We start from the raw sequence: 24,502 nt of genomic DNA, 5'->3' as shown, positions 1-24,502 counted from the left end.
TTCTTGACCAAACATTTTCCGGAATGACTTCAAATTAGCCTTCCACATATCCTAGTAAAGCTCTCGGAATTTAGCAGCCTTTTGAAGTTTATTGTGCTCTGGGCTACTTCAGACGATTCTGCAACAGTGAATGTTGATGTACCTGGACTTGCATATTGTTGGGTGCTTATGTCTGGGGCACGCTTGAAATGCAACATTTCCCCGGAAAGCAGCGGAAGGCCTTTTATATGCCCGGCCAACTTCCGGTCTATAGAAAACTAAACTCAGCTCTGCTTCAATCTGCTGTGGTTTTTGTAGTTGTTATTGCCATGTGGTGGCAGGTGAACAAAAGGTGCATATGCTTTATTGTTGTATTTTTTTCACAGTCAAACGGAACGTGAGTGAGCTGCCCTTAAACTTTATTTGTAAGGAAGAAATTCAAGAATTAAATATTTTTATAAATTTGTTTATGTTTTGTTTTCTTCGATAAAAACACTTTTTAATACCAATAAATTTTTTAAACATTCAAAAATCACATTGTTGGTTTAATTCAAATAATTAAACTATATTCACATTAACGTCTATTAACCGCCAACGATCAAATTAAACCGTGTCTTTAATCATATCTAAACTATCGATAACATTCCGTAAGATATGTATATTATCGGTGCGTGCCCTTGTGCCTAGTTCTCGGCTATGGTTCATGTCCGCACTAAAATATATCCCGCTGATATATTAAATTTAAATCGTTAAAATTAAAAAACAAATATAAGTTTTTTGTGTTTTAAATATTTTCAACAAAAATTAAGTGAGTAAAAAATGTATATAAAGCTTAATTGTAATTAATATGACAAATAATTTCCAACTAGTCTCTTAAATTTATACATTTCTTTGCAATGAAAGAAACTTTGCAATCAACAAACATATTTTAAAGCTGTTATCTTCAATTTAAACAAATATTTTATTAAAAATAAGCATTTGAGTTTCCCTTCTTTTCCCCCAAAGCCGTGTTCAGCTATAAAAATTCCTGCTAGCATCACTGCGCAATGTTATGTTATCGCACTTATCGAGTGACGTGATTATTCGATAGCCTATGATAGAGAAAATGTACGTCATGTGATTGTGGATTCTTTTTTCGCGAGGAGCAGTCAAGTCACCTGTCGGCCGAGAAAATACAATTACGCCTGCAATTCGGTGAGTGTTGGCTGGAAAACTTGGAAATCCGGACGTGCTAACATCTTCCCGATCCGCAGACAGTGAAGAAATAGCAAGATGGCGGCCCAAATTCGCACCGTGGTGTCCCAAACGTTCCTATGGCTCTTCCTTGCGGTGGCCACCATCCTGACCCTGTACTTTGTGATGACGGGCAAGGGTGAGCGGGTGAGCGTTGGCTGGTTCCTGGCCTCCTCGAACCCGTACATGTGGGCCTGTTTGGGTATCGGACTCTCCGTCTCTTTGTCCGTCGTGGGCGCTGCCCTTGGCATCCACACTACGGGCACAAGCATCGTGGGCGGCGGTGTAAAGGCGCCCCGCATCAAGACCAAGAATTTGATCTCGGTCATCTTCTGTGAAGCCGTTGCCATCTACGGTCTTATCACCGCCATCGTGCTGTCCGGCCAGCTTGAGCAGTTCTCCATGGAGACTGCACTCTCGCAGGCGGCCATCCAGAACACCAACTGGTTCTCTGGCTATCTCATCTTCGGTGCCGGCCTGGCCGTCGGTCTGGTCAATCTGTTCTGCGGTATCGCCGTCGGCATCGTGGGATCTGGAGCCGCGCTTTCGGATGCCGCCAATGCCGCCCTCTTCGTCAAGATCCTCATTGTCGAGATCTTCGGCTCGGCCATCGGTCTGTTTGGTCTCATCGTGGGCATCTACATGACCTCCAAGTCCAAGATGGGCGACAAGGAATAGGCGCAGTCGCTATCCATACAACGTAAGTGTGAATCGTCGCGCAACACCGAAGGTCAAGATAATAGCACTGAAAGCGTAACTACTACTGTTAACCATTTCCTTATCAATTATATCTTCCATTCTAACGTTAATATCTTTGATAACTTAATGCTTAGTGCATATAAACAGATATTAATAATCTAAAGCTAAGCTTTATCAAATTGATTACTTTGCGAGTGCTATAGATTTTGACCTCACTTATATTTGAGTCACCCTTTTAACTCCCACTTTTATTACCGCAGCCTTCGCCACTCCATCATCATTATCATCACGAAGAACAACAGTCACCAAGGCATTCCCTCATCCCGAGGCAGACACGCACAACACCAGTGTCTGCGTATTTTTTGGAAATTACAACTTGTTATACGCAGTTACAGCTGGCATGAGACTCCCATACAAACCGACATCCGATCAGCCGAAACGCTTTAAACTGGGACTTTAGTTACTTATTAAGTTGATAGTTGGTTAAGTTGGCAGTTGGTTTTCACGCCTCGCATACTTGCAGTCACCAGCATCACGAAATCGATTGTGGAGTGTGCACGGTGTGAAAACGACGGTAATTTGTTTATATAATTTTTTCGCCAAACGAAAGACATGTGTGTGTGTCCGTTTATGATTTTAAGTAGTTTGTTATGTTTGTTTATACACTGGCTCTTGAAAAGCTAATTCAGAATGTATTATATTAACTACCACAAAAACGATAAACTTGTATATTTCAGGCAACTGTTCACAGACAGAAGTTGTAGAAAGATGCACAGCCGCATTATTATTATTATAGAAAGTATTCCATATTAAAACAAATAATAAAATATATTCGTTTTGTTTATCAATTAGTGTGATAGTATGACTACAGTGTTGGCTTATCAGAAGCACGCGCTAAACGGTTATGAGTGCATTACCCACATACATACATATATAGCATTCATTTGTTTTATCAAAATAAAGAGTTTTAGGTCAGTTAATTTCAAGATTTTTTTGTTTATTTGAAAACTTAATTCAAATTGCTATCATATGAGGATCTGAAAGTATATACTTTCCATAATAAATATTTGTCTACTCATTTACCTCCAACATATTTGTGAGATAATCCTGCAAGGGAAGGATAGTTATTTAAATTTTTATAATCGAGAAAATTTACCTGGCTAAGATTTGTTTTTCTGTTAGTTACAAGGGAAAGATTCCGTACACATCTGTTTCGAATAGATTTTACCATTAAAAAATGAAACAACATTTAACGAATAAACTTACTGAAGCTCTGAATAAACCTATTAGTACAGAGTACACACTCTTCACTCTTGAATATTTATTTTGAGAGTGTTCCATTATCCAACTTTTATGTTTCATTACATCTATATAAAGTCCCATGGAATCGCAGAAACTGGATCCAATAGAGATTACCCCCATCTGGGCGTAGATCATTGTTCCATCGTACTTGACACGCGAGATCAAAGGACCGCCGGAGTCGCCGTGACAGGTGTCCCCTTTTGAGCCACCAGCGCAGAATACCTTTTCATCAAACGTATCGTACATAGAATTGCATTCCGTCGCACTACGACGACGCAGGCTTAATAATCTAAGGTATCGGCTTGGTTTTCCTTTATGCGTCATGCCCCAGCCGTAGGCCGAGTATTTTTTTACGGACAACGGGTCTACCGTGTTATCTAGGATGATGCAGATCGGCGAAATATAGTCTGTCGATTAAAGCAGATTACATACAAATAGTTTGACTGATGTTGAACTTATTTGTCTCCATGACAGAGACAGAGATTAATGGCAAGTATATTGGAGAAGCTAACTTAGGGAAGATTTCGTCGATATTTTTAAACAAAGTAAACAATTTTTCAAATATTAAACTTACTACAGTGGGTGGAAATATTATTGATTTGAATGTTAATTTACCATTGTAGACCACTTCTCTGTCCAGTTTTATTAGTCCTATATCGCTAGTAACTCCGTCCACGTTGTAGGCAATCCTATCGACTACTTTATATTCTTCCACCTCTGTGCAATTTGATGGAGGGCAATATTGGTCGTAAACACCTAATTTTACAAATCTAATCCAAGGTATTTTGAAAATGAATATGAAATTTGTTATTTAAACTTTACACTTACAGTTCTGGTCGATTTTTAAAGCAATGGGCTGCTGTCATGACAAAGCCTAAAGACAGTGGAAATAAGTTAGTAAGTAGATTTCGTGTTACACCATATTTACTGTACTAACGTTTGTTAATAAGTGAACCGCCACAAATAAACTCCTTGGAATCACGTATAAGAGCCATCCATGGGGTGACACCTTTTTTTGCTTGATTGCCATACGTTACTTTTTCAACGAATTTCGTATTAGGGACACATTTTTTATCCAGAAGCTGGGCAATTCCCTCGTGACACAGCACCAAGACGAAAATATATAACAAATTCACAGAGCAATACATTGTCAGCTTAAAGGCTTAAGCATAATAATTGTGAAGTGTAAGATTCATTTGGCTTTTATATCCAAGTGTAACTTATTTTTAGGTATATAATTCATGCTCAATTTCTTATCAATAAAAGTGAGGAAATACGTAAAGGAGGACCGTTCTGACTTTATAAGCTATTAATATATATTATATATAAATGTACCAATACTAATCATTATTTTAATTAAAACAGTACAATTTTATAAAAGAGATACAAATCTTTTTAAAAGTTCAACGTGTCAGCACTAATGTAAACCTTTACTTCAACTGCATTTGATTATCCAAATTATAATGATGATTGGGCAACAACAATTTTGATGTCACACAAAAATATTAATTTGTCTCGTTGTCTGAAAATAAAGTTTACTAGCAAAAAGCTAAAAGCAAATGAATACGAAAAATGTAGATGTAAATGTAGAATACTTAAGATATCACTATATTTCTATAAATAACATTAATATGCACTGTTATAAGAGTGAAGTTTTAAAAAGTAAATAACGTAAGCTTTCTCTTAGTTTAAACACCCGCCCAAAATTCGCATTAAGTTGGCAGAACTGCTTCGCAGAGTTGCATTTGCCGGCCATTTTGAAAGTGACATTTACCGTTTTCCCATGCATCCTCTTTCTTTTGGCGAAAAACGCTACGCAAGGTGCACGTTTTTGAGTTTTACCTTTGGATTTGTGTAAACCGAAATGTCCGAAGAAGTGGTGGAGACCAACAACCAGGAGGCGGAGCAACTACCGCCTCAGCCGCAGGAAGAAGAGATCTGGGAGGAGGAGGGCCCAACCACAATGCCCGCCCAGCAGGCTGAATGGCCGGAAATTAAGCTCTTTGGCCGCTGGGCCTGCGACGACATCTCGATAAGCGATATATCGCTGCAGGATTATATCGCGGTCAAGGAGAAGTTCGCCCGTTATTTGCCGCACTCCGCTGGACGCTATGCGGCCAAGAGATTCCGCAAGGCCCAGTGCCCCATCGTGGAGCGCCTTACTAGCGGTTTGATGATGAAAGGCCGCAGCAACGGCAAAAAGCTTCTCGCCTGTCGCATTGTCAAGCACGCTTTTGAAATCATCCACTTGCTGACATCGGAGAATCCGCTCCAGGTCACGGTCAACGCCATAGTAAATTCCGGACCCCGCGAGGATTCCACACGTATTGGACGTGCTGGTACCGTGCGCCGCCAGGCCGTGGATGTGTCGCCCTTGAGACGCGTGAATCAGGTAAACATAAAATCTTGATACCCAATTCAAACTTTCAAACATTGTTAAAATGTATCTCAATTAGATTTAAACAAAAATTATGTAAACAAAATATGTATAAATTTGTGCGAAACCGGAAAAGATACATGTAAAAACCTCCAAAACCAATTATAATTTTAATAGGTTTTATCTTTCGCTAATTAGTAAATCTTCAATTTAATAATACTCTATATTCACAGGCTATTTGGTTGATTTGCACTGGAGCACGTGAGGCTGCGTTCCGTAACATTAAAACCGTGGCCGAATGCCTGGCGGATGAGCTAATAAACGCAGCCAAAGGATCTTCCAATTCCTATGCCATAAAGAAGAAGGATGAACTTGAGCGCGTGGCCAAATCGAATCGTTAAGCTGCGAATGCTTAAATTTTTACAAACCGGTACAAACGTACATACGTTGTTATGTAATCATCTAATTAAATAAAATACCAAAGTATTTTAAAACTGATGTTTAGCATAAGAGGATAAGAAGCAGTGCAAGTTTGGAAACTGTTTAGAACTTGGTCAATCTCAAACTTAATAATATCGTTTTTTACTCACGGCCTATTTTTTTCTGTCAATTTAAAAAAGATTTGTCTAACAGATGTAACAAAAGTAACATTGGAGTCTCTAATCTGAAAGTAATTTTTTCAAAAAGTAACAAAAAATGAATTTTGCATTTTTTTTCGTGCTGTTCATTTTTGGCGCCGCCACCCTGGTTGGGTTGGGTATAATCCTCTCTCACGTGATGACAGGAATAGGTGAACGCTTGGGCCTGGGCTGGTTTCTATACACCTCGGACCCCTTTCTGTGGTGCGGGCTGGGAATCTTTCTAGCCTGTTCCCTTTCGGTTCTGGGCGCTGCCATCGGGATTTACATGATTGGATGCAGTGTGGCAGGAGGTGGCGTGCGATCCCCCCGGATCAAAACCAAGAACCTGATATCTGTCATTTTCTGCGAAGCGGTAGCCATATACGGTTTGATCACAGCCATCCTGCTATCCGGCATTGTTCAGAACTTCAGCAATGCGCTGATGATGACCGACAGGACAGTGATTTCGAATAACATGTTCACAGGCTTTGCTGTTTTTGGAGCCGGTCTGTGCGTGGGTCTTGTGAACGTGGTGTGTGGCATTGCTGTGGGCGTCGTGGGTTCCGGCGCTGCCCTAGCGGATGCGGCCAACTCTGCGCTCTTCGTCAAGATCCTCATTGTGGAGATCTTCGGTTCGGCCATCGGCCTGTTTGGACTGATCGTGGCCATATACATGACCTCAAAGGCGGTGATTTTCACGTAGGTCAACGCAAAAAAACAGTTTTAATTGAAAATCTAACATTTATTTGATAATTAAAGCTAATCCTCGTCGTCATCGCTGTCATCAGCTTCATCATTGTTTACCTCCTCATCGTCTTCCTCGTCCCAGTGCTTGATTTTCTTGTTAGTCATAAAGTCCTCGCGCAACACACTCCATTCAGGCTTCTTTTTGCCGCTGGAACCATCATCATCGTCGTCATCATCTGTTTCTTGTTCCTCTTTCTTTACTGAGTTATCTATGGCTGTGGATTTGGCGCGCTTGCCGCTCATGAGGACATCCAGGAACTTGCGTTTGTTGATGTTGTTTAGCACTGCATCCTGTCGGCTGTCCAATGGTCCTGCATCTTCTAATTGCTGCTGCAAATCCTTTTGCTGAATGCGTACAGCGTTGAAGAATTGAACTACTCCACGGGTGGCCACTTTGCGAAGCGTTCGCTCGCGCTCCATGTCCCGAAAACTGGGCTTCACGCGTAGCTGAAGTGGAACATTCTTACGCTGCTGTTTCGTCAGCGTGGCATCCAAAGCGGATACCTCTGGCTTCTCATCCTCATCATCGTCTTCTTCGTCTTCCTCCTTTACATCTGTTTTCTCAATCTCAAAGTCGAATCCCGGCTTCTTCGCGGCAGCGGCTTTTTGGAATCGCACAGCCGCCTGGCTGTTTTTAGCACGAGCAAGCACGGTTTTATTTTGGGTTTCTGGCTTGGTGGTTTTCAGGACTTTCAGTATGGAATCCGCCCACCCGGCATTGCCCTCTGCATCACTGGTAGAATTCTGACCGCCATCGGATTCGGATTCTTCCTGGGAACTGTTATTTGCAGGGGCAGGTGTCTTTTTAGCACGTTTCTCAGTCAAAAGGGCCATTTTAAACGAGCAAACAAGTGGATGTAAGAATAAAAACAAATCACACGTTTTTAGGGATGGGACAGTAAAGATAAAAAGTCTCACTATTGGCAAAAGTATCGATGACTTAATAGTTCGATTTTAAATTTGTATATATTCATTAGAAAGAAAATAATGGTAACCTTATTAATATAGCAAAAAAAAAATATAAGTTTGTTTTTGTATTGTATGTCTGTTACGTTGTGCTAGCGACTAGTTACGTTAATAATATGTTCACTATTATGATGTTGTTTTACTTACGTTTAAAATGTACAGGTACACGGTACACTAGGAGCTAAGTCCTGCTTGTCTAGAGTGAGAATGATTTTTTCTGATTAATATATATCAATAAATTTAAATCAGATTCACTTCTTGGAGACGATCCTGTACTTGTCGGTCGATTGCTCCATCTCTAATTTTATTGTGGCGCCAACATCTGGTCACTCTACGTTTCATGTGTGCCGGTGGTTTGTATGTGATTTTATTTATTTACAAAAATGGACCTAAGTACTCTGCTGCAGCGAGCCCAGAACCTGACAAATGAGGCGAAAGCGGAAAGTGAGCTTCCCGCCGTGGAGCGGACGCTTCAGCAGGTTCTACAGGCCACCACGGAGCTCCACTCTCGCGTCACCCAAACCGGCGGCAAAGAAATCCAGGCGTGAGTAAACAAGCTCAAGTAAACTGAATTGATATCCCAATACTTACAATTTTTATTAGGCACATATTACTGGGATCCAAGGGCGTGGACCTTCCCAAACTAAATCAGAAGCTTGAGTCGCTGAGTGCTCGGAAAACCTTTGAGCCGCTTGACGTTAAGGCTGATACTGATGTGCGCACATTTCTAAAGAACGAGCGAGAGAATGCCATTCTGTCCGTGATCGAAGATACCAACAAAAATGTGGGTAAGCAATCATGTCTTCAATTTATGACTGACACCTCTCTGAATTCCCAGATAAGCGATGCTGTCAGCAAGCAAAAGTGGGCCAGCATGAATAAAGCCTGGATCGAGGAGAAGACCCGCCTGCTAGACGCCCTGATCGCGCCCTCTCAGAACTTTATCGACCTGCAGCGTCTGCCAGAACCCACCATTCTAAATCCGCACTTTCAACCACGTTCATGCCTTGATTCTTTAGAAATGGCATACGCCCAGGAATTGCGGCAGTACAACGAATTGCTGCTGAAGGGCAGCCTTCGGCCCAATCTCGTTCAGAAGTTTGCCCAGTTGTCTCAGAGCTTTGGTGACTCCCGCCTGACAGACATGTGGACCATGCTAGCTTGCGTTACCCAAATAAGCGAGCCGCTTCATAGCGATCCCATCAAAAGCAGGCAGCAAAGGCCAGAGTTTGTTGATCATGCGAAGTCCTACCTGGAGCGGAGATACAGAGTTTTTATGTGCTCGCAAGTGGGCGGATCCTATGCCAATAACAGCTATCAGTTGGTATTGGCCTTTGTAAGTCAGCGGTTCAGTGCACAGCAAACTATAGGATTGGTAGACACAGTAGGCGAAAGACCCTTGTGGCCCCTGGTTTATTACGGATTGCGCTGTGGATCGGTCGAGACGGCTGTCGAGTTTCTGCGCGAAACGGGAAGTAGTCACGAGGAGTTCGCCCAGCTACTGTCGGATCGAAGTGCAGGAGAAACAAATTCAAGAATAGAAAACCAACTGCGCTTACAGTACGCCAACAAGATACGCAACTCCACCGATGCCTACAAGAAGGCCGTTTACTGCATTCTTTTAGGATGCGATGTAAATGAAGTTCACGGGGAGGTGGCCAAAACCATTGATGATTTTCTTTGGAACCGATTGTCCATGCTTCAACCCGGTGACGCCGCCAACTATGGTAAACTGCAGTCGCTGATTTTGGAAAAGTACGGCGAAAAGTACTTTAATGCCGAAAAACAGCCGTACCTCTATTTCGAAACTCTTGCACTAACTGGCCAGTTTGAGTCAGCTATCGAGTTCTTGGCCCGCCGTGATGATAACCGAGTTCATGCAGTTCACATGGCCATAGCGCTGCATGAGTTAGGTCTTTTAGGCGGGGCACGCAGTGTCACCCAGCCTCTACTTTCGATCGATATTATGGATCCAGCTCCACTAAGACGCCTCAACCTTAGCCGTCTAGTTCGACAATATGTGCAGCGTTTTGAGCGCACGGATACCACAGAAGCTTTGCACTATTACTATACATTGCGATGCCTAAGGGATACCAAGGGCCGAAACATGTTTATGGCATGTGTGTGCGATGTGGTCGTGGACAGTGGAGTCTTTGATACCTCCATTTTTGACCTGATATTCGGAAAGCGACAGGCGTGTGACCAAGAAGAAACCAGGTGAGCAGATAATTTAGTGTTATTTTTAATTAGTCTTAAGTCTAGTTTTTTTTTTTTGTATTTTCAGTGGCCTCTTCCGACAGTTCGATTGCCCGGAGTTTGATACCCGCACCATGGCCGCTCTGGTGGCTGACGAATTGGCATCGTTGGGAAACTTTGAGATCTCGGCGCGACTTTACGAAATGGCCGGCCAGTATGACCTTGCCCTGAAGCATATTTGTATTTTGCTAGCCCAAGTGGTTCAGCTGCCCACGCTAGGCGGATCGCTTAGGGATCGCCTCGGTACTGAGGCTCAGAGATTCAGCAATCTTCTGGATAGCGATAACATCGAGGTGGAGCCCAAAATGAAGAGCAGCTTTATTTTGCTGCAGGATCTACTTATATTCTTCAACTTCTATCATGAGGGCAAATTTAATGCGGCACTGGATCAGCTTCGGAAAACCCGACTCATGCCCAACACGTCGAACGATGTGGATGCATGTCTGGCCAATGTGAAGCGTCTCAGCGGTGAGGTGATCAAAGTGTTGCCCGAAGTTTTTGTGGCCGCCATGGACATCGCCCAGCGACAGTATAGGCAGCTTAAGTCAGGAATGGGCGGATCGTTAGAGCAGAGCCAAATGCAAGAGCTTCGACAGCGGGCTAAAGCCCTTTCTAACATGGCTGCCACTATGCCATATCGTCTGCCCTACGACACCAACAGGCGACTGATTCAATTGGAACTGGTAATGCACTAAAATAAAATTACTTTAAGGTATTGAGAGAACCAGTTATCTACTTCATTAGCATGAAAATGTACTCTTCCTCCTCATCACTGTCTGATTTAGCCTGCTGAGTTTCCTCTAGCTGCTGAATTTGAAGAAGGGCAGATGCCAATTGTTGTTTAAGATCAAGACAGTTAGAACAAGGATCAGGTGGACTACTCTTCTTGGAGCTTCCTTCGTCGATGCCCGAGTCATCGCTCTTGGTACACAATTTACTTCTTTTAGGAGACGATTTTTTGCTCTTAATGCACTTTCCCAGGGGATCTTCGCCTTCTGTTCCTAAATTAAGCTCTGGTATGGCATCTTTTTTGAGGTTGCCATTGCTATTGGGAAGATAATGTCGTCGAAAGTGTCTGCCGCAAATAAAAAGCCATTTGAGGTCCATCTCAAGGTGACAAATATCCATCCACTCCCTGCGAAGATTGGGATCCGAGGGAAAGAAATGCAATCTATCCGGAGGTGAACGTGAAGGACAATTCCTGACGCAACATTTCCGGACAAAATTGTTCTTTTTTGATTTAAAACCATGGTGCAAAACCCGTTTTTCACCTGAAATGTTAAAAGATAATAGTTCAGAGCTACTTGGGATGGCTTCTGTGAATGAACTTACCCAAAAACAGTGTGGGAACTGCCCATGAATAAACTTTAGTCTTACCAAAACACTGTGTCTCAAAATGACGCCTACAGACGCGAGTATTAAACCAGTTAATGTCTTTCACAAGGCCTATATTCTCCATCCATTTTTGTCTGATAACCGGATTTATGGGAAACTTGTACATGGACCTGCTATCCTGCTCACCACTCTCAAAACAATTTGTCACGACACAGCGAAGATTTCTATTTTTCATATTTTTTGGCAATTGATTTGGTTAGGGAAATGCTGGTAGGTGAAATGGAGAAAGCAACAAGTGTTGGTAGGCGTTTCAAAGGGTTAATTTGGGTCAAGATCAAAGGCTGGCTGGAAGTTGGTTGCCAAATTTTTTTTTGAAAGTTTTGGTATGTTTCCAAATTATATAAGACTTAATAAGGAAATGTGGCAAAGTTCAAAATGGAAATGGTAAAATTATATGAAATCGTACTTCAACAGAAATTATTCAAACAATAAATCGAATTTTTATGGTCACACACAAATAGGTTTGTGTCTTCAATAAGTATGGACGCAAGGCAAGATCATGTAGAAGTTCATAATTCAAGAAATTAACATAATATAGTGAATCATTGTAACCAGTTTAATTAGCACTCCAAAAATCTTAAATTGGTTTTTGTTTCTGTAATGATAATAAATAAATCGATTAATAGTTCAGCTCTTTGATAAAATTGGCTACATGTTAGTTATAGCTATTAGGAAAAAATAAATTACTTCATTTTAGGAAACTGAGACTATGTTTTAAATTTAATATATAGTGGCCTTTATGTTAATAACGATCCATGACTTACAAACCTCTTATTATAACTAATATACTCTCTCTAAAGGTATTACAATTTTTATGTTCCATTTACCCGTTTCATATTGTAGGTTAATCACGAAAATCTACGTTATCTTGACTTTGTTTATATTATTTCATTTCATTGATAATTTTACTGGACAAAGGATTGTTTAAAATTGAGTCCAAATGGAAACATCATCTGCCTCCGCTTTTTCCAGCTCGGACACCGCTGCCTTGGAACGGCAAACGGAAGCGGAGCAATCGGTAACTCTCGAACAAATTTGGAACGAAAACCACCGGAGAACGAGCACCGATTGGATTCGAAAAAATGGTTTTAAAAGAGTATGTATATCGATTATATTTGGGGTGTTACAACTAAAGTACCTCTGCCCAGGTTTGCCTGCAATTCCCGGACGACTATCTTCCACACAGCAATGCTATTAGTGTGGCCCTGACAGAGCTACTTGCGCTGGAGCAAGTGAAGGTCTTCATCCTTGCCGACACCACATACGGAAGCTGCTGCGTGGACGAGATTGCGGCTGCCCATGTGGATGCAGACAGTCTAATACACTTCGGGAATGCCTGCCGCAGCAAGGCATCCCGCTTGCCTGTGCTTTACCTTTATCCAGAGTTGGTGCTAGATGTGGGTCTCCTCTTGAGTAAACTACAAAGCCTACGTGCAGAATGCAAAGATAGGCAGCTTTGCGTCTACCTGGACATTGGATATCAGCATATCCTTAATGAACAACTGAAGAAGCATCTAAAAGAGGCTCTGGAACCCAAGGATTTCGTTTTGGAGTTATTTCCACCCATCGAGGCAGATTCAATAGCCTCTAAGGAAAGTACGAGCCTCGAGCGCATTTGCATTTTTGTTGGCGCCGATAACCAGCGTTTCGCCAATCTTTCCTTAACTGCTCCAGCTGCTGTTCAGTGGCATATCTATGATGGTGCCTCTAGCAATCTCAGCTCTAAGAATCCCCTTACGGCTCAGTTTATACGACGTCGCTATTTCCATATCGAAAAGTGCAAAGATGCTCAAACTCTAGGACTGATCGTGGCCACTCTTTCGGCTGAGGGTTACCTAGATGTGGTGACGCGTTTGCAAACGATGGCAAAAGGTAGAGGCATTAAGACTCAGCTTATTTCTGTGGGCAGGATAAATCCTGCAAAACTGGCGAACTTCCTGGAGATCGATTGCTTCGTCTTGATCGGTTGCCCCTTCAATAATATGTACGACTCCAAGGAGTACTATAAGCCGATAGTTTCCGTCTTTGAGGCTGAAATGGCTCTGAACCCCGCTTGGCACATGAGATATCCCGAAGCCTATGTCACGGACTTCAAACAACTTTTACCAGAGGGTCGCAGCTTCCTGCCTTTTGATGCCGCAGATATACCAGAGCACGATGTCAGCTTAGTTAGTGGTAGACTAAGAGGAACGGTCAACGAATGCCTGGAGACAGCAGGAGATCCCGCTTCTCTAGCGTTGGCAACACAAGCCAAAATGTCATTGATGACCACGGACACGGGGCTCTCGTTCGAGGATCGCACATGGCAGGGATTGGACCCCGCACTGGGCCAAACAGAGCCCGCCCAGCTGCAGCAGGGTCTCAGCGGTATTCCTATTAACTACACACATCAATAAAGGGCTAGAACATCTTGTATAACTGTTAGTATTATCGGTTTACTGATCCTCTGCGGGCGAAATTTTCTTTTGAATTAAACTACAATGTCCAACAATAGTGGGGGTGGAACCTCTTAGACCCTCAGCCAGTACATGGAGGAGCGAATTCTATTGTAGTCGGGCAGGTTCTCAACAGGACCCACGGCAGCGACGGCTGGGCACCGGTCGTAGATGTACTTCATCGCTACATCGCGCACATTGCCTACACTCACGGCATCAATGCGCTGCTCCAGCTCGTGAAGTGGGATGCGGCGGTTGTAGCACAGGATCTGGCGGCCAATATCTTCGCAGATGGGCGTGGTGCCGTCCAGCTGCAGCAGCATGTTGGTCTTCAGTAGGTTCTTGGCGCGTTCAACCTCGGCCTCGGTGACCATGGTGCACAGGCGCATCCACTCGGTCTGGACGTTGAAGAGCATGTCCTGGGGATAAGTAACAAGCAGATCAGAGATGCCATTATATAATCTTTATTACTTGCCACTCACCTCACACTGCAGAGGATCGCAGACAAAGTAAATACCCCAGAGACCGGTGTCCTTGTAGCATGTGTTAAACGACTGGAAGCTGTGGCAGAGGTCTGTATGGAAAAATTAGTTATTAATAAAAAAAATTATAGTAGCTTTTTTTTGTCAACTTACTGTCCTCAGCGCTGGCACGGGCCAGGTTGGAGGCGTTGTTGGCGCCACCACCCTGGGAACGATCCCAGGCTCCCACCAGGGTGTTGGCCACCATCAGGGGGATGTTGTCCTGGTCGGTCCAGCCGCAACCCTCGACAGCGATGGCCACATGGGCCAGGGGCAGGGAATCGTCGCGCACGCGCACCTCGGAGCCGGTGAAGCGGCATGGGGTCACCTCAGGGGGCAGCACACTAGCCTCTAGGCCTCCCAAGCTGCCGCAGGCCAGCTTGACCAAATCATCGTGCTTAACTCCGCCAGCGGCGGCCAGAACGATGCGCGAAGCCTTATAATGGGTCTGGATGTAGTCGGTCAAGTCGGATTTGCCAATAGACCTAAAAAATTTAAAATATTAGTTGGTACTGTAAGTTTATAATGGTTAATCGAAATACGCACTGAATGTTCTTGGTGGGTCCCAGGATGGTCTGGCCCAGAGGAGTGCCCTGGTAGGCGGTGGCGTGCAAGTGATCGAACACGACTTCCTGCAGGTTGCTCTCCACCTCCTGCATTTCGCGCAGGATCACCGAGCGCTCGCGGGCGATCTCAGCCTCACCCAGCTTGGAGTTCTGGATGATGTCGGCCAGGATTTCAACGGCCTTTGGCACATCCTTGGACAAACACTTGGCGTAGAAGACGGTCTGCTCCCGGGAAGTGTAGGCGTTCAAGTGGGCGCCAAGGTTCTCAACCTCCAACTCCAGATCCGTTTGCGAGCGCTTGGCAGTGCCCTAAAAGTGGCAGAAACACTGAATTCTAAAATTTCTAAGGACTTAAATAGTGATTCCACCTTGAAGGCCATGTGCTCCAGAAAGTGGGCCACACCGTTGTTCTTCTCGTTCTCGGAACGGGAGCCAGCATCGATCCAAAGTCCGACGGTGGCGGTGGAAGCGCCGGAGTCCTCGCTAGCCACGCGGAGACCGTTGTCCAGCTTAGTCACCTGGGTGGCAGGTATGTTCAGCAGAGTCTTCTGCAGTGTGGCAGCCGACTTGTAGCGCTGCAAGATTAAAAAAATGGGAAAAACTTTAGTTCAAAGTTAAGTAAAACACGAACATAACCTCAAAGTGATTTTAAGAGGTTTTCTTAATAGATTTAACAAGTTTTCGTCAAAAATACTTTCTGGCTGTTCAAAACCCAACCGAAAGCAGTTTGTTTATGCATATTCTTAAAACCCTTAAGCAAAAACAATGACAAGAACGGTAGCATTTACAATTACGTAATTTAAATCCTGTGGAGCGTAATCATTCGGTGGCTCCCTGGGCTTACCTTGATCATGTCAACACCCCGCATGAAGGTGCGCATATTCTGCGTCACGCCAATAACTCGCAACGCCATCGTTTAGTTAAATCGTTCAATAGCCTATTAACTAAAAAATATTAAAGACTTTTTCGTCTATCGCCGCGTCGCTGATGAAAAACTACACACACACACACAGACGTACTGCTATGCGTTAAGTTGGCTGCGGGCAATCAGCTGTTCTCGGAAAGCAACCCAGGTGTGTACACACTGCCCACGGTAGCAATACAATTTTCTCGTTTTTTTCTGGCTTTCCCGGATTTCTATTGAAATAAACATTTAATTTGGATAGCTAACACAAAAATCTTGGCCAGCGTTTAAAGCTAGGCCTACTTTTTACCCAATGGCGGGCAATTTTTGGCAAAGTTCGCACTCGCAGCAGTGGATTTTGGACAAACCTGATCTACTCAGGGAGCGTCAGCACGATTTGTTGGCTCTAAACGAGGATGAATACCAAAAAGTGTTTATATTCTTCGCTAATGTAATCCAGGTGTTGGGCGAGCAACTAAAACTGAGGCAACAAGTCATCGCCACGGCAACAGTATATTTTAAGCGGTTCTATGCGAGGAACTCCCTGAAGAATATCGACCCTCTGCTGCTAGCGCCCACCTGCATCCTGTTGGCCTCGAAGGTGGAGGAGTTTGGTGTCATTTCCAATTCCAGACTAATTTCGATTTGCCAGTCGGCAATTAAGACTAAGTTCAGCTATGCATATGCTCAGGAGTTCCCCTACCGTACAAATCACATTCTGGAGTGTGAGTTTTACCTGTTGGAGAACCTGGATTGCTGCTTGATTGTTTACCAACCGTATCGACCGCTGCTGCAGCTAGTCCAGGACATGGGTCAGGAAGACCAATTGCTCACCCTTAGCTGGCGCATTGTTAACGATTCCTTGCGCACCGATGTCTGCTTGTTGTATCCTCCCTATCAGGTGGGTGATCCAAAGCAGCTTCCCAACGTCTTATCTCACTAAGTTATTCTTTTTAGATCGCCATCGCCTGCTTGCAGATTGCTTGCGTCATCCTCCAAAAGGACGCCACTAAGCAGTGGTTTGCAGAACTAAATGTAGATTTGGATAAAGTCCAGGAGATCGTTCGCGCCATTGTCAATCTGTACGAACTGTGGAAGGACTGGAAGGAGAAGGACGAGATTCAAATGCTGCTTTCTAAGATTCCGAAACCAAATCCACCGCCACAGCGCTAAAAATGGCTCAGTTATTTATACTTCTAGCTCATATTGCCTAACTATTTGTATGTCTTCATCTTACCTATTTATGTCGATGAAATAGAGGTTTAAGCTATATAATATTAAGCAACTCATACTTCAAAAATATAAAGCGAGACTTTTATGCAAGTCATTTTGTTTTTTTTACTTTATTGTCTATTACTATAAGTGTATGAAATTTGAACTGATCTTTGCCTAAAAAAACTTATGCATTTGCAAATTACTTATTTCCAAGATATAATCAAGTAATTCTGAAAATTTGAATTTCTGTATTTTGAAAAAGTGGCCTTTTGCGGTAGTTATTTTTCCATTACTACTACAGATACTTGGCTTGACCTCTGGAGAACTTGGTGTTGAGTATTTTGGCCTTATCCACTATCTGCTTGGTTTGGTTTTTGTCGATTTTGTTAAGCTTCAAGTCCACATCCCTGCTAAAAGGTCTTCGTTCTGGCTTTGAACCCGAGGCAGCCAATTCCTTTTCCTAAAACATATAAAATTGAGAAATGTAAATAATATAAATTAATATAATTTTCACCTTTTCTCGCTGTTCCTTTCTCAGCTTTTTTTGATGCAGATCCATTAGAGACTCATCACGTTTGTGCTTCTTTTGTGTTTTTTTAGCCATGCTCTCCTGTTCATCATCGCGCTGCTGCTCGTATTTGGCTTGGGCCATTTGCTCCAGTTCCTTGGAGCTAAGAGACTTAGGACCCGATGCAGCAACAGCGGTTTCACTCTGGGGTGTCTTCGTCCAGGATGATCGATCGCTAAAGTCGGGACGCTCTTTTCCTTGGTAGAAAGTGCGCTTCATGTTATTGAGGGCGGCAAGACCGCTTTTTAAGCCCACATCCGGCAGCTCCAGCATCCACTCTTCGCGCGCATCTTGGTCTGTTGTTGTACCCAATCCTCCGCCCTCCAAAGCTGCCAGTTTGAGGGCCAGAGCACGCTCCTCTAGGGCCACTTGGCTCGCGTTCGGTAGTGGGCCAAAGGTGCCAGCGAGATCATCATCATCTCCCCCAGAATCATTTTTAATAGGAGATTTTTCTTTGACCAAATTGCTGGGAAGGATAGGTCCTATCATTGCCTGCGGTTCTAGTCTGCGCTCTTCTGAGATTACCGGCTGACTAGACTTTCTTAAATGCGGTGGCAGGGCAGGACCAAATGCATCTTGGCTATTTGAAGGCAAATCTGGTGGAGAAATAAAAGCAGCAGGTTGCGGATTGGGCACACGCCTTTCGTCCTCCTGCCTACTGCGCTTTTTCTCCTTGTGGCGACGCTTCTCCTTCTTGTGTTTCTTTGACTTTTTTTTTTTTGACTTGTCAATATCTTTGCTGTGCTTCTTGTGCTTCCGTTTGCGGTGTCTTTCGTCACTAGAGGAACTGCTGTCACTACTACTATCGTCGCTAGACATGATCTGTAAAGAAAATGAATAAAGTAATGAATATAATTGTTAATAAAAATGTATATATTGTAATTAATGAATATGTGAATAAACTGAATTTTTTTTTATTACGTTTCCGATTTCCTTTGGGATTAAGAAATATTTAATATTTCTGCTAGTGACTTCATCAAAATCATCCAAATTCGTTCTGAGATCCCCAAGAAAACTCAGTGTTTGTTTTGGACTAAACATATATTGCAGTTAACAACTTTGAAGCTTAAAATTATTTAACGAAATGCAGCTAAATGGCACAACTTAGTCGGTAAATTATCAGCCTGTGGATAATCCAAAATAAAATTTACACAGCGAAGGTTTTTTGAGCCTTGCGGTAGCTGTAGACCAGGGACTTGAGAACTCCTGCACTGGGAATATTTTTGATCGATTGCGTGACGCTGCTGCGCCAAACAATATCGTTGACAGATGCCTGCAGCACCTCCGGCAGCTGGGAGGCAACGGAAAGATGATCCACCACCTCGGCGTAATCTCCACGACAGGCAGCATTTCGTTCTAACCGCTTCCTAAGTTCACCGGGCAATTGTCGTAGGTGTTGAGACGTAGCGGCTGAGGATTTGTCCTGCTCAAACAGAATGGCTGGTTTCCGACTTCCAGGCTCGTGGCCTTTCATGTTAACTGCTACATACTTGCTAAGTTGACCCAAAGAAGGTTGGTACAAAGCAAAGAAGTCATTGATTTGTGGATTAACGATGTTGTGCACCTTCCGCTTGTTTTCCCCGAAGATCATGCGGAAATCCCCTTTGTAACTCAATCCAGCGATTGTTAGAAAAAGATCATATGCCGTGAACTTTTCCGGTAACAATAGCAGCGCCACTTGCAAAGCTGACAAAAGGTTCCTGTCCAGAGCAGCCTTCAGGGGCGGGTTATCTGAGGGATTCACCAGATTCGTAACGGGTTTGTGAAGTCTGCCTGCTAGATAGAGATGCCGCCAGTCCATCAGATCCTCTAGCAGCTGTTCTTGCGACACCACGCCATATTTTATGGTAAGACCTACATCAGCCAGTGGGACTAAAGTATTGCAAAAAACGCCGGCACCCAATCGCTCCTGATATTTAGCCACGAAGCTCGGTCCCAGGTGCCTTAATGCAGAATAATGCTCCGGATGGCGGTGTAGGTTCTCCGCATGGAAGCCGTGAGCATCTCGTACGCAAAAAACCAGATCTACAACGCTTCCCGGCGCCGGACGATAACCATTTCCATTGCCCAATTTTTCATATCCTTCTTGTTGTTTGACTCCGGAGCCGTAGGCAAACATGTAGCTGACGCTTCCCAGGGGAAATCGAGCCACAGTGCGCCTGTATAGGTCTAACATCTTGTGGGTAGGCGGACCTCTAAAACAGACTTAACTTAGGTTGAATAATTACTTTTTTAGCACGTAACTCCGTTTCTTCTTCCTGGAGTTTACTCTTCTTCTTCTTACTCTTTGTTATTTTGCCGGGGGAGGTGTGTGCAGACTGGCAATCAGCTGAGAGTAAAATAGCACGATCTTTTCTTAATTACTACTATTTCCAAGCGCGACCTAAAAAACACTTTTTTAATTTAGTTTATATACTGTGTGCATCACAAGTTTTTTAGTATATTGAAATTTTAATTTATATTTTAGACATAGTTCTCTAACCAGTGTTCTAAAGTTTTTGTCGGAGGCTACCTTAAGCAATGCAAGAACAAAAGCTTGTTAAAGGCTGCAAATATTTGTTATGGTTTTTTACCGATTTTCCTTAATTAGAAAAATAAGATCGAAGCAGGTTTAGTCACTATTTGAACATTACGAAATCATCATTCCAAATTTGTCTAAAATTTTAAAATAACCACTTCCTGATATCGATTTAAATCGATTGCGGTTAGCGCCGTGTAGTGCTGTATAGTGATCAAATTTCGCCGCCGGTAGTGTTGACAAACTCTAAATTCTAGCTGTTGTTATTCTCAAAAAAGAAGAAGAGAAAACACGCACATTTTTCACAATCTGTAAAACGAAAAAAAATTTGTACGGATAGAACACTACAAATTCGACAAAGAAACATTTAACAGACATGCCGCGACCCCTGAAAAGAGTTCACCTGGAGGCCAATGAGGAGGAGCAGTCCCAGGCTGATCAGCCTCAGGTCGAATCAGCTGCAGAAGACGTCGAGGCATTCACAAACGTGGGTAGAAAATCTACATTTATTATGATTATATCTAAACATTTTTCGAACTGATTTTTCAGCAAGCTTTCAGGAATGTAGTTAGGGCCACAAGGTCAGCAAATGCTTTTCCCCAGGGAACCTCCCGAGCCTTATACTTCAGCTATCCGGGCTACGCACGTGTCATGGACGACCTGTCCCAACGTGTGGTTGGGCTCATTGGAAACGTACTCAAATCCAAGGAAATCAAAGGCGACATCAGAAAGTAAGTATTAGCTAATGGCGGAGTGTATTTCATTAATCAGTTTTTGGTATTAATTTTCATTACTTAATGCAATTAGTTCTGATATTCTGATTGTAAGCTTTGGAATTCACCCACTTGTTGAAGTTCAGTATACTTAAAAGTTTTTATAGAAATTAACATATGGTCATAGACCTGGACTGAGGTCTACAATATACATAATATTTGTATAGTATGTTCATAAATGTAAATTTAAATAATAAATTAACTTCTTTCCGAAACAGACGTCAACTAGATGAGCAATTTGAGATGGTGCAGGAATGCAATGACATACTGTTCGAGCGCATCACTACCAATCTGGACATAAAGAGCGGTCTGCGCAGGAATCACCATCAGGTCGTGGAGGCACAGGTCGACGTGATGACCTCTACCTCGGCAGAACCAGCAGTTTCTTCCCTACAAACACAGGAGACTCCAAAAGCGGGAAGCTGGAACAGGACGACAGGAACGCCCCAACGCAACATGGTTTCCGCTCGCCTTTTTACGGCAAAAAACATTGTTCGTCCGCAGACGCAATTTAAGGAGCCAGTTGATAACAGTGCTCAGAATCCGTTTACACCCAGGCTCAAGGAAAAACCGAATTCATTAAAGCCGTTGGCACTATTGCCTGAATATGATGATGCAGGAAACGTGCAATCTTATTTGCATCCCTACGAGTTTGAGCTGCTTAAGTTTCAACCTCCCGCGGATCAACTTCAAAAACAGAATCCAGTACTTCCAGATCTGATGGCAAACACAGAGCTTATGCTGGTAGACACGGTTGAGAAGCTACATCAGGCCTTAGAGGAGTTAAGCCAAGCGCCCCAGATAGCCATCGATGTAGAGCACCATTCGTATCGCACTTTCATGGGTATCACTTGCCTGGTCCAGATGTCTACGCGCACCAAGGATTACATTTTTGATACGTTAATTCTGCGCGATGATATGCACATACTGAATCTGGTTCTTACCGACCCTAAAAAGCTAAAGATCTTACACGGCGCTGATTTGGACATTGAGTGGCTGCAACGGGATCTATCATTGTATATTGTCAACATGTTTGATACACATCGGGCGGCAAAAGCATTAAACATGGCCAGGCTATCGCTGGCCTTTTTGCTGAAGCACTATATAGATTTGGATGTGGACAAGAGCCTGCAGCTGGCCGATTGGCGGATGAGGCCACTACCTCAGCAGCTGGTGGACTATGCCCGTCAGGATACCCACTTTTTGATATACGTCTACGAACGGATGACAAACGATCTGCTGCAGCAGCAGGCCGAACCGGGATTACTTGGCAGTGTTTATCAACAGAGCACAGATGTGTGTAAGAAGCGGTATAACAAGCCTCACATTGGACCAGAATCATATATGGATTTAGTGCGGAAAACGAAACGTTGCTTCGACAACCGCCAGCTGTACGCATTACGTGGAATCTTCGAGTGGCGCGATGCGACGGCGCGGTCAGAGGATGAGAGCTATGGCTATGTGCTCCCAAACCATATGATGCTTCAAATCGCCGAGAGTCTGCCAAGGGAGATGCAGGGTATCCTTGCTTGCTGCAACCCCATCCCACCGTTGGTGCGTCAACAGCTGCATGCCCTCCATCAGATTGTCCTCAAGGCGCGCGATCAGCCGCTGGTTAAAGTGAGTTTCCCAGCGCTTTCAAGCAGCGCCTGCTACGCTTTGAATGTTGGTTCCTATCCCGAAATGTTTTCATTATCCATTAATTGTAACTAAAAAAAAAAGTTAAAATGAAGAGTATTTCTCGACTTCACCACATTATGTAATTAATTTAAAAACCTTATTTGGGCTGAATGCCTTGTAGACTTAAGGTTATTGAGTGTGTTTTTGTCCTATAATTATAACTAATTACCTATTGCAGCCAATCCTGGAAGCCCGCAGCAGCACACAGGCATCATTGCCGCCTTCGACAAAAGACTTTACCAGCAAGCTCTACTGTCCGCACGACTTTTCGCACCAGGATGAGACCCGCGACGACCTGCCCACACTATTAAAGCGCAGTTCTACTTCAGGCAAACTCGAGCTGCCCAGTGAGAAAAATGTTCACAAAGAAGATCTACCCATTGCGGCTCCAGCAATGGTTCTGTTTGAGAAGCCTGCTAGACCCACCCTGGAAGAAGAACAGCGCTGGGCCCATCTTCGCAAAGAGAGTCAAAACCTGCGCATGCCCTACAAACGGTATCTTGCTATCCTTCCGCTGATGGTGCAGATAAAGGCTGATCAGATCGCCAAGGAGCGCAATGAGTTGCTAAAGAGGCGTTTGTGTCCAGCAGAAGCAGCTCCGGAGCAAAATATAAGGCTAGCAGAACCTGCTTCCAAGCAAGGCGAGGAAACCATGTACTCCGTGCCGCTTAGGGAACAACTAAAACGCAAACACCAAACGAACAGCAAAACGGATCCGGATCAGCAACCGACTACCAGCAAGAGATCCCGCAAGGATGAAAACACACAACCGAGTGTTAAGCCAGGGACGCAGGTGAAGATAGAATCCGCCGAGGTTGCAAATCAAGTCCCTCGAGAAAGCGATGACGAGGTCGTCGAAGTTCCTATTGCAAGGCAACCCACAGAGATACCGAAACCTCCGTCAGTACTGAGCAAACGGCAGAAAAAGCAAAAGTATTTCCAGAGCGGTTTTAAGGCTAAGAATCGCGGAAATCATCCACAAAGCTCCAGTATCAAAATTCCGCAGATGAAGGCTGAAGGCAACTTTGACTATAAGAACGTAGACTTCCGGCAATTCAAGGGCGGAGCGCAAAGAGCTCATGGAACGGAAATCAAACATCAAATTCGCGGAAAGGTAAGTGTTCTTCTTTGTTTCCGTTCCATTTGGTTTTACAAAGATTACATTTAAACCTAAAACTATAAAATCTGTAAATCGGATTCTAATAACTTAATATTTTTTTTTATAGAACCGTCCCAACAACCGCTCCAATAAGCAATTTAATAAACTTTTTACATTTAGCAATGTAAAAAAAGATGGCAAAAAATAAATTGCAATTACGACGAAAGTCTGTAAAATATATATGTTTATATATTTTAAAGATGATGACTCAATATAAGATACAAAAACCACCAAAAATGAATTAGACAAGAGTTTATTTTTGATTGTTTATACACTCTTCCTATAAATTTTTCAAGTTTTCTAAAATATTACCTATTAAATAACAATCGGCTTGTGTGTGAAACTATTCATTAAACTACACTATCGAATACGATTTTCAAGGTTCGTTTAGCAGCATCAACAATTTTCTGAGAATAATCTAAGATATCTATCAATTGATAGCCTTATTTCCATTAAAAAGATTATCATGGTAAGTGTCATGCTAATGGATTTGTCCGACTTTTCATATTACAATTTAGGCCATGTCATGTTTTTGTTGACTTATTTCCTTAATTGGAAGGCATCACGGGTTTTCAAACTTCAATTTGAC

At 43.2% G+C, this 24,502-nt stretch overlaps 13 protein-coding genes across 15 annotated transcripts; 7 read left to right on the top strand and 6 right to left on the bottom strand.

Annotated features, from left to right (window-relative positions):
• Positions 1-1,066: 1,066 nt before the first annotated feature.
• Positions 1,067-2,742, top strand: LOC108116174 (V-type proton ATPase 21 kDa proteolipid subunit). Of its 2 annotated transcripts, none has more exons than XM_017227914.2 (3): positions 1,067-1,173; positions 1,233-1,912; positions 2,172-2,742. In XM_017227914.2, the coding sequence occupies exon 2, from the start codon at positions 1,252-1,254 to the stop codon at positions 1,888-1,890; it is 639 nt and encodes a 212-aa protein (XP_017083403.1). In that variant the 5' UTR covers positions 1,067-1,173; positions 1,233-1,251; the 3' UTR covers positions 1,891-1,912; positions 2,172-2,742. The 2 variants fall into 2 exon arrangements, with proteins under 2 accessions (XP_017083403.1, XP_017083405.1); XM_017227916.2 differs by having other exon boundaries at positions 1,087-1,173; positions 1,237-1,912.
• Positions 2,743-2,848: 106 nt separating this feature from the next.
• On the bottom strand, positions 2,849-4,536 carry LOC108116171 (CLIP domain-containing serine protease B15-like). Of its 2 annotated transcripts, XM_017227910.2 has the most exons (5): positions 4,151-4,536; positions 4,042-4,087; positions 3,829-3,983; positions 3,178-3,620; positions 2,849-3,119 (listed from the first exon to the last, which is right to left on the bottom strand). In XM_017227910.2, the coding sequence occupies exons 1-5, from the start codon at positions 4,359-4,361 to the stop codon at positions 3,090-3,092; spliced, it is 885 nt and encodes a 294-aa protein (XP_017083399.1). In that variant the 5' UTR covers positions 4,362-4,536; the 3' UTR covers positions 2,849-3,089. The 2 variants fall into 2 exon arrangements, with proteins under 2 accessions (XP_017083399.1, XP_017083398.2); XM_017227909.2 differs by having other exon boundaries at positions 2,849-3,620.
• A 461-nt stretch (positions 4,537-4,997) lies between these two features.
• LOC108116173 (40S ribosomal protein S5b) lies at positions 4,998-6,084 on the top strand. Its single transcript, XM_017227913.2, has 2 exons — positions 4,998-5,605; positions 5,824-6,084. The coding sequence occupies exons 1-2, from the start codon at positions 5,078-5,080 to the stop codon at positions 5,989-5,991; spliced, it is 696 nt and encodes a 231-aa protein (XP_017083402.1). The 5' UTR covers positions 4,998-5,077; the 3' UTR covers positions 5,992-6,084.
• A 91-nt stretch (positions 6,085-6,175) lies between these two features.
• Positions 6,176-6,913, top strand: LOC108116175 (V-type proton ATPase 21 kDa proteolipid subunit). The gene has a single exon (XM_017227917.2). It carries the CDS (start codon positions 6,287-6,289, stop codon positions 6,911-6,913), a length of 627 nt encoding a protein of 208 aa, XP_017083406.2. The 5' UTR covers positions 6,176-6,286.
• An 18-nt stretch (positions 6,914-6,931) lies between these two features.
• On the bottom strand, positions 6,932-7,871 carry LOC108116172 (RRP15-like protein). The gene has a single exon (XM_017227912.2). The coding sequence runs from the start codon at positions 7,789-7,791 to the stop codon at positions 6,970-6,972; it is 822 nt and encodes a 273-aa protein (XP_017083401.2). The 5' UTR covers positions 7,792-7,871; the 3' UTR covers positions 6,932-6,969.
• A 361-nt stretch (positions 7,872-8,232) lies between these two features.
• LOC108116177 (nuclear pore complex protein Nup93-1) lies at positions 8,233-10,894 on the top strand. Its single transcript, XM_017227918.2, has 4 exons — positions 8,233-8,467; positions 8,527-8,707; positions 8,762-10,140; positions 10,208-10,894. Exons 1-4 carry the CDS (start codon positions 8,307-8,309, stop codon positions 10,872-10,874), a joined length of 2,388 nt encoding a protein of 795 aa, XP_017083407.1. The 5' UTR covers positions 8,233-8,306; the 3' UTR covers positions 10,875-10,894.
• Positions 10,895-10,911: 17 nt separating this feature from the next.
• On the bottom strand, positions 10,912-11,956 carry LOC108116178. The gene is made up of 2 exons (XM_017227919.2): positions 11,512-11,956; positions 10,912-11,450 (listed from the first exon to the last, which is right to left on the bottom strand). Exons 1-2 carry the CDS (start codon positions 11,747-11,749, stop codon positions 10,912-10,914), a joined length of 777 nt encoding a protein of 258 aa, XP_017083408.1. The 5' UTR covers positions 11,750-11,956.
• A 510-nt stretch (positions 11,957-12,466) lies between these two features.
• Positions 12,467-13,992, top strand: LOC108116163 (2-(3-amino-3-carboxypropyl)histidine synthase subunit 2). The gene is made up of 2 exons (XM_017227898.2): positions 12,467-12,670; positions 12,723-13,992. Exons 1-2 carry the CDS (start codon positions 12,515-12,517, stop codon positions 13,968-13,970), a joined length of 1,404 nt encoding a protein of 467 aa, XP_017083387.2. The 5' UTR covers positions 12,467-12,514; the 3' UTR covers positions 13,971-13,992.
• LOC108116162 (mitochondrial-processing peptidase subunit beta) lies at positions 13,990-16,119 on the bottom strand. The gene is made up of 6 exons (XM_017227897.2): positions 15,941-16,119; positions 15,465-15,671; positions 15,077-15,405; positions 14,645-15,015; positions 14,492-14,583; positions 13,990-14,428 (listed from the first exon to the last, which is right to left on the bottom strand). The coding sequence occupies exons 1-6, from the start codon at positions 16,007-16,009 to the stop codon at positions 14,084-14,086; spliced, it is 1,413 nt and encodes a 470-aa protein (XP_017083386.1). The 5' UTR covers positions 16,010-16,119; the 3' UTR covers positions 13,990-14,083.
• Positions 16,120-16,235: 116 nt separating this feature from the next.
• On the top strand, positions 16,236-17,323 carry LOC108116167 (cyclin-C). The gene is made up of 2 exons (XM_017227903.2): positions 16,236-16,901; positions 16,958-17,323. Exons 1-2 carry the CDS (start codon positions 16,314-16,316, stop codon positions 17,171-17,173), a joined length of 804 nt encoding a protein of 267 aa, XP_017083392.1. The 5' UTR covers positions 16,236-16,313; the 3' UTR covers positions 17,174-17,323.
• Position 17,324: 1 nt separating this feature from the next.
• LOC108116165 (GPALPP motifs-containing protein 1) lies at positions 17,325-20,263 on the bottom strand. Its single transcript, XM_041818789.1, has 3 exons — positions 20,013-20,263; positions 17,730-18,605; positions 17,325-17,675 (listed from the first exon to the last, which is right to left on the bottom strand). Exons 2-3 carry the CDS (start codon positions 18,600-18,602, stop codon positions 17,511-17,513), a joined length of 1,038 nt encoding a protein of 345 aa, XP_041674723.1. The 5' UTR covers positions 18,603-18,605; positions 20,013-20,263; the 3' UTR covers positions 17,325-17,510.
• LOC108116166 (phosphatidate cytidylyltransferase, mitochondrial) lies at positions 18,806-20,018 on the bottom strand. The gene has a single exon (XM_017227902.2). It carries the CDS (start codon positions 19,957-19,959, stop codon positions 18,931-18,933), a length of 1,029 nt encoding a protein of 342 aa, XP_017083391.1. The 5' UTR covers positions 19,960-20,018; the 3' UTR covers positions 18,806-18,930.
• Positions 20,264-20,497: 234 nt separating the features above from the next.
• On the top strand, positions 20,498-24,286 carry LOC108116161 (exosome component 10). The gene is made up of 5 exons (XM_017227896.2): positions 20,498-20,788; positions 20,851-21,032; positions 21,293-22,694; positions 22,933-23,868; positions 23,981-24,286. The coding sequence occupies exons 1-5, from the start codon at positions 20,678-20,680 to the stop codon at positions 24,059-24,061; spliced, it is 2,712 nt and encodes a 903-aa protein (XP_017083385.1). The 5' UTR covers positions 20,498-20,677; the 3' UTR covers positions 24,062-24,286.
• Positions 24,287-24,502: the final 216 nt, after the last annotated feature.

This window comes from Drosophila eugracilis, unplaced genomic scaffold, assembly GCF_018153835.1.
Source record: "Drosophila eugracilis isolate 14026-0451.02 unplaced genomic scaffold, ASM1815383v1 contig_367, whole genome shotgun sequence".
NCBI classification, from domain to species: domain Eukaryota; kingdom Metazoa; phylum Arthropoda; class Insecta; order Diptera; family Drosophilidae; genus Drosophila; species Drosophila eugracilis.
This window is presented reverse-complemented; position numbering and strand designations above follow the sequence as displayed.

Bases quoted from the DNA above. Each gene is read 5' to 3' on its own strand.
- LOC108116177 (XM_017227918.2), top strand. From the start codon at position 8,307: ATGGACCTAAGTACTCTGCTGCAGCGAGCCCAGAACCTGACAAATGAG. The intron at 8,708-8,761 runs GTGGGTAAGCAA...CTGAATTCCCAG, and splicing joins TCGAAGATACCAACAAAAAT to ATAAGCGATGCTGTCAGCAA. The intron at 10,141-10,207 runs GTGAGCAGATAA...TTGTATTTTCAG, and splicing joins TGTGACCAAGAAGAAACCAG to TGGCCTCTTCCGACAGTTCG.
- LOC108116173 (XM_017227913.2), top strand. From the start codon at position 5,078: ATGTCCGAAGAAGTGGTGGAGACCAACAACCAGGAGGCGGAGCAACTA. The intron at 5,606-5,823 runs GTAAACATAAAA...CTATATTCACAG, and splicing joins CCTTGAGACGCGTGAATCAG to GCTATTTGGTTGATTTGCAC.
- LOC108116163 (XM_017227898.2), top strand. From the start codon at position 12,515: ATGGAAACATCATCTGCCTCCGCTTTTTCCAGCTCGGACACCGCTGCC. The intron at 12,671-12,722 runs GTATGTATATCG...ACCTCTGCCCAG, and splicing joins GAAAAAATGGTTTTAAAAGA to GTTTGCCTGCAATTCCCGGA.
- LOC108116167 (XM_017227903.2), top strand. From the start codon at position 16,314: ATGGCGGGCAATTTTTGGCAAAGTTCGCACTCGCAGCAGTGGATTTTG. The intron at 16,902-16,957 runs GTGGGTGATCCA...TATTCTTTTTAG, and splicing joins TGTTGTATCCTCCCTATCAG to ATCGCCATCGCCTGCTTGCA.
- LOC108116162 (XM_017227897.2), bottom strand. From the start codon at position 16,009: ATGGCGTTGCGAGTTATTGGCGTGACGCAGAATATGCGCACCTTCATG. The intron at 15,406-15,464 runs GTGGAATCACTA...TGCCACTTTTAG, and splicing joins TGGAGCACATGGCCTTCAAG to GGCACTGCCAAGCGCTCGCA. The intron at 14,429-14,491 runs GTGAGTGGCAAG...ACTTATCCCCAG, and splicing joins GCGATCCTCTGCAGTGTGAG to GACATGCTCTTCAACGTCCA.
- LOC108116174 (XM_017227914.2), top strand. From the start codon at position 1,252: ATGGCGGCCCAAATTCGCACCGTGGTGTCCCAAACGTTCCTATGGCTC.
- LOC108116165 (XM_041818789.1), bottom strand. From the start codon at position 18,602: ATGTCTAGCGACGATAGTAGTAGTGACAGCAGTTCCTCTAGTGACGAA. The intron at 17,676-17,729 runs GTGAAAATTATA...TATATGTTTTAG, and splicing joins GAAAGGAACAGCGAGAAAAG to GAAAAGGAATTGGCTGCCTC.
- LOC108116175 (XM_017227917.2), top strand. From the start codon at position 6,287: ATGAATTTTGCATTTTTTTTCGTGCTGTTCATTTTTGGCGCCGCCACC.
- LOC108116161 (XM_017227896.2), top strand. From the start codon at position 20,678: ATGCCGCGACCCCTGAAAAGAGTTCACCTGGAGGCCAATGAGGAGGAG. The intron at 21,033-21,292 runs GTAAGTATTAGC...TTTCCGAAACAG, and splicing joins ATCAAAGGCGACATCAGAAA to ACGTCAACTAGATGAGCAAT. The intron at 22,695-22,932 runs GTGAGTTTCCCA...TACCTATTGCAG, and splicing joins GCGATCAGCCGCTGGTTAAA to CCAATCCTGGAAGCCCGCAG.
- LOC108116166 (XM_017227902.2), bottom strand. From the start codon at position 19,959: ATGTTAGACCTATACAGGCGCACTGTGGCTCGATTTCCCCTGGGAAGC.
- LOC108116171 (XM_017227909.2), bottom strand. From the start codon at position 4,361: ATGTATTGCTCTGTGAATTTGTTATATATTTTCGTCTTGGTGCTGTGT. The intron at 4,088-4,150 runs GTTAGTACAGTA...CACTGTCTTTAG, and splicing joins CGGTTCACTTATTAACAAAC to GCTTTGTCATGACAGCAGCC. The intron at 3,621-3,828 runs GTAAATTAACAT...TTTAATCGACAG, and splicing joins CAGAGAAGTGGTCTACAATG to ACTATATTTCGCCGATCTGC.
- LOC108116172 (XM_017227912.2), bottom strand. From the start codon at position 7,791: ATGGCCCTTTTGACTGAGAAACGTGCTAAAAAGACACCTGCCCCTGCA.
- LOC108116178 (XM_017227919.2), bottom strand. From the start codon at position 11,749: ATGAAAAATAGAAATCTTCGCTGTGTCGTGACAAATTGTTTTGAGAGT. The intron at 11,451-11,511 runs GTAAGTTCATTC...TTAACATTTCAG, and splicing joins AGTTCCCACACTGTTTTTGG to GTGAAAAACGGGTTTTGCAC.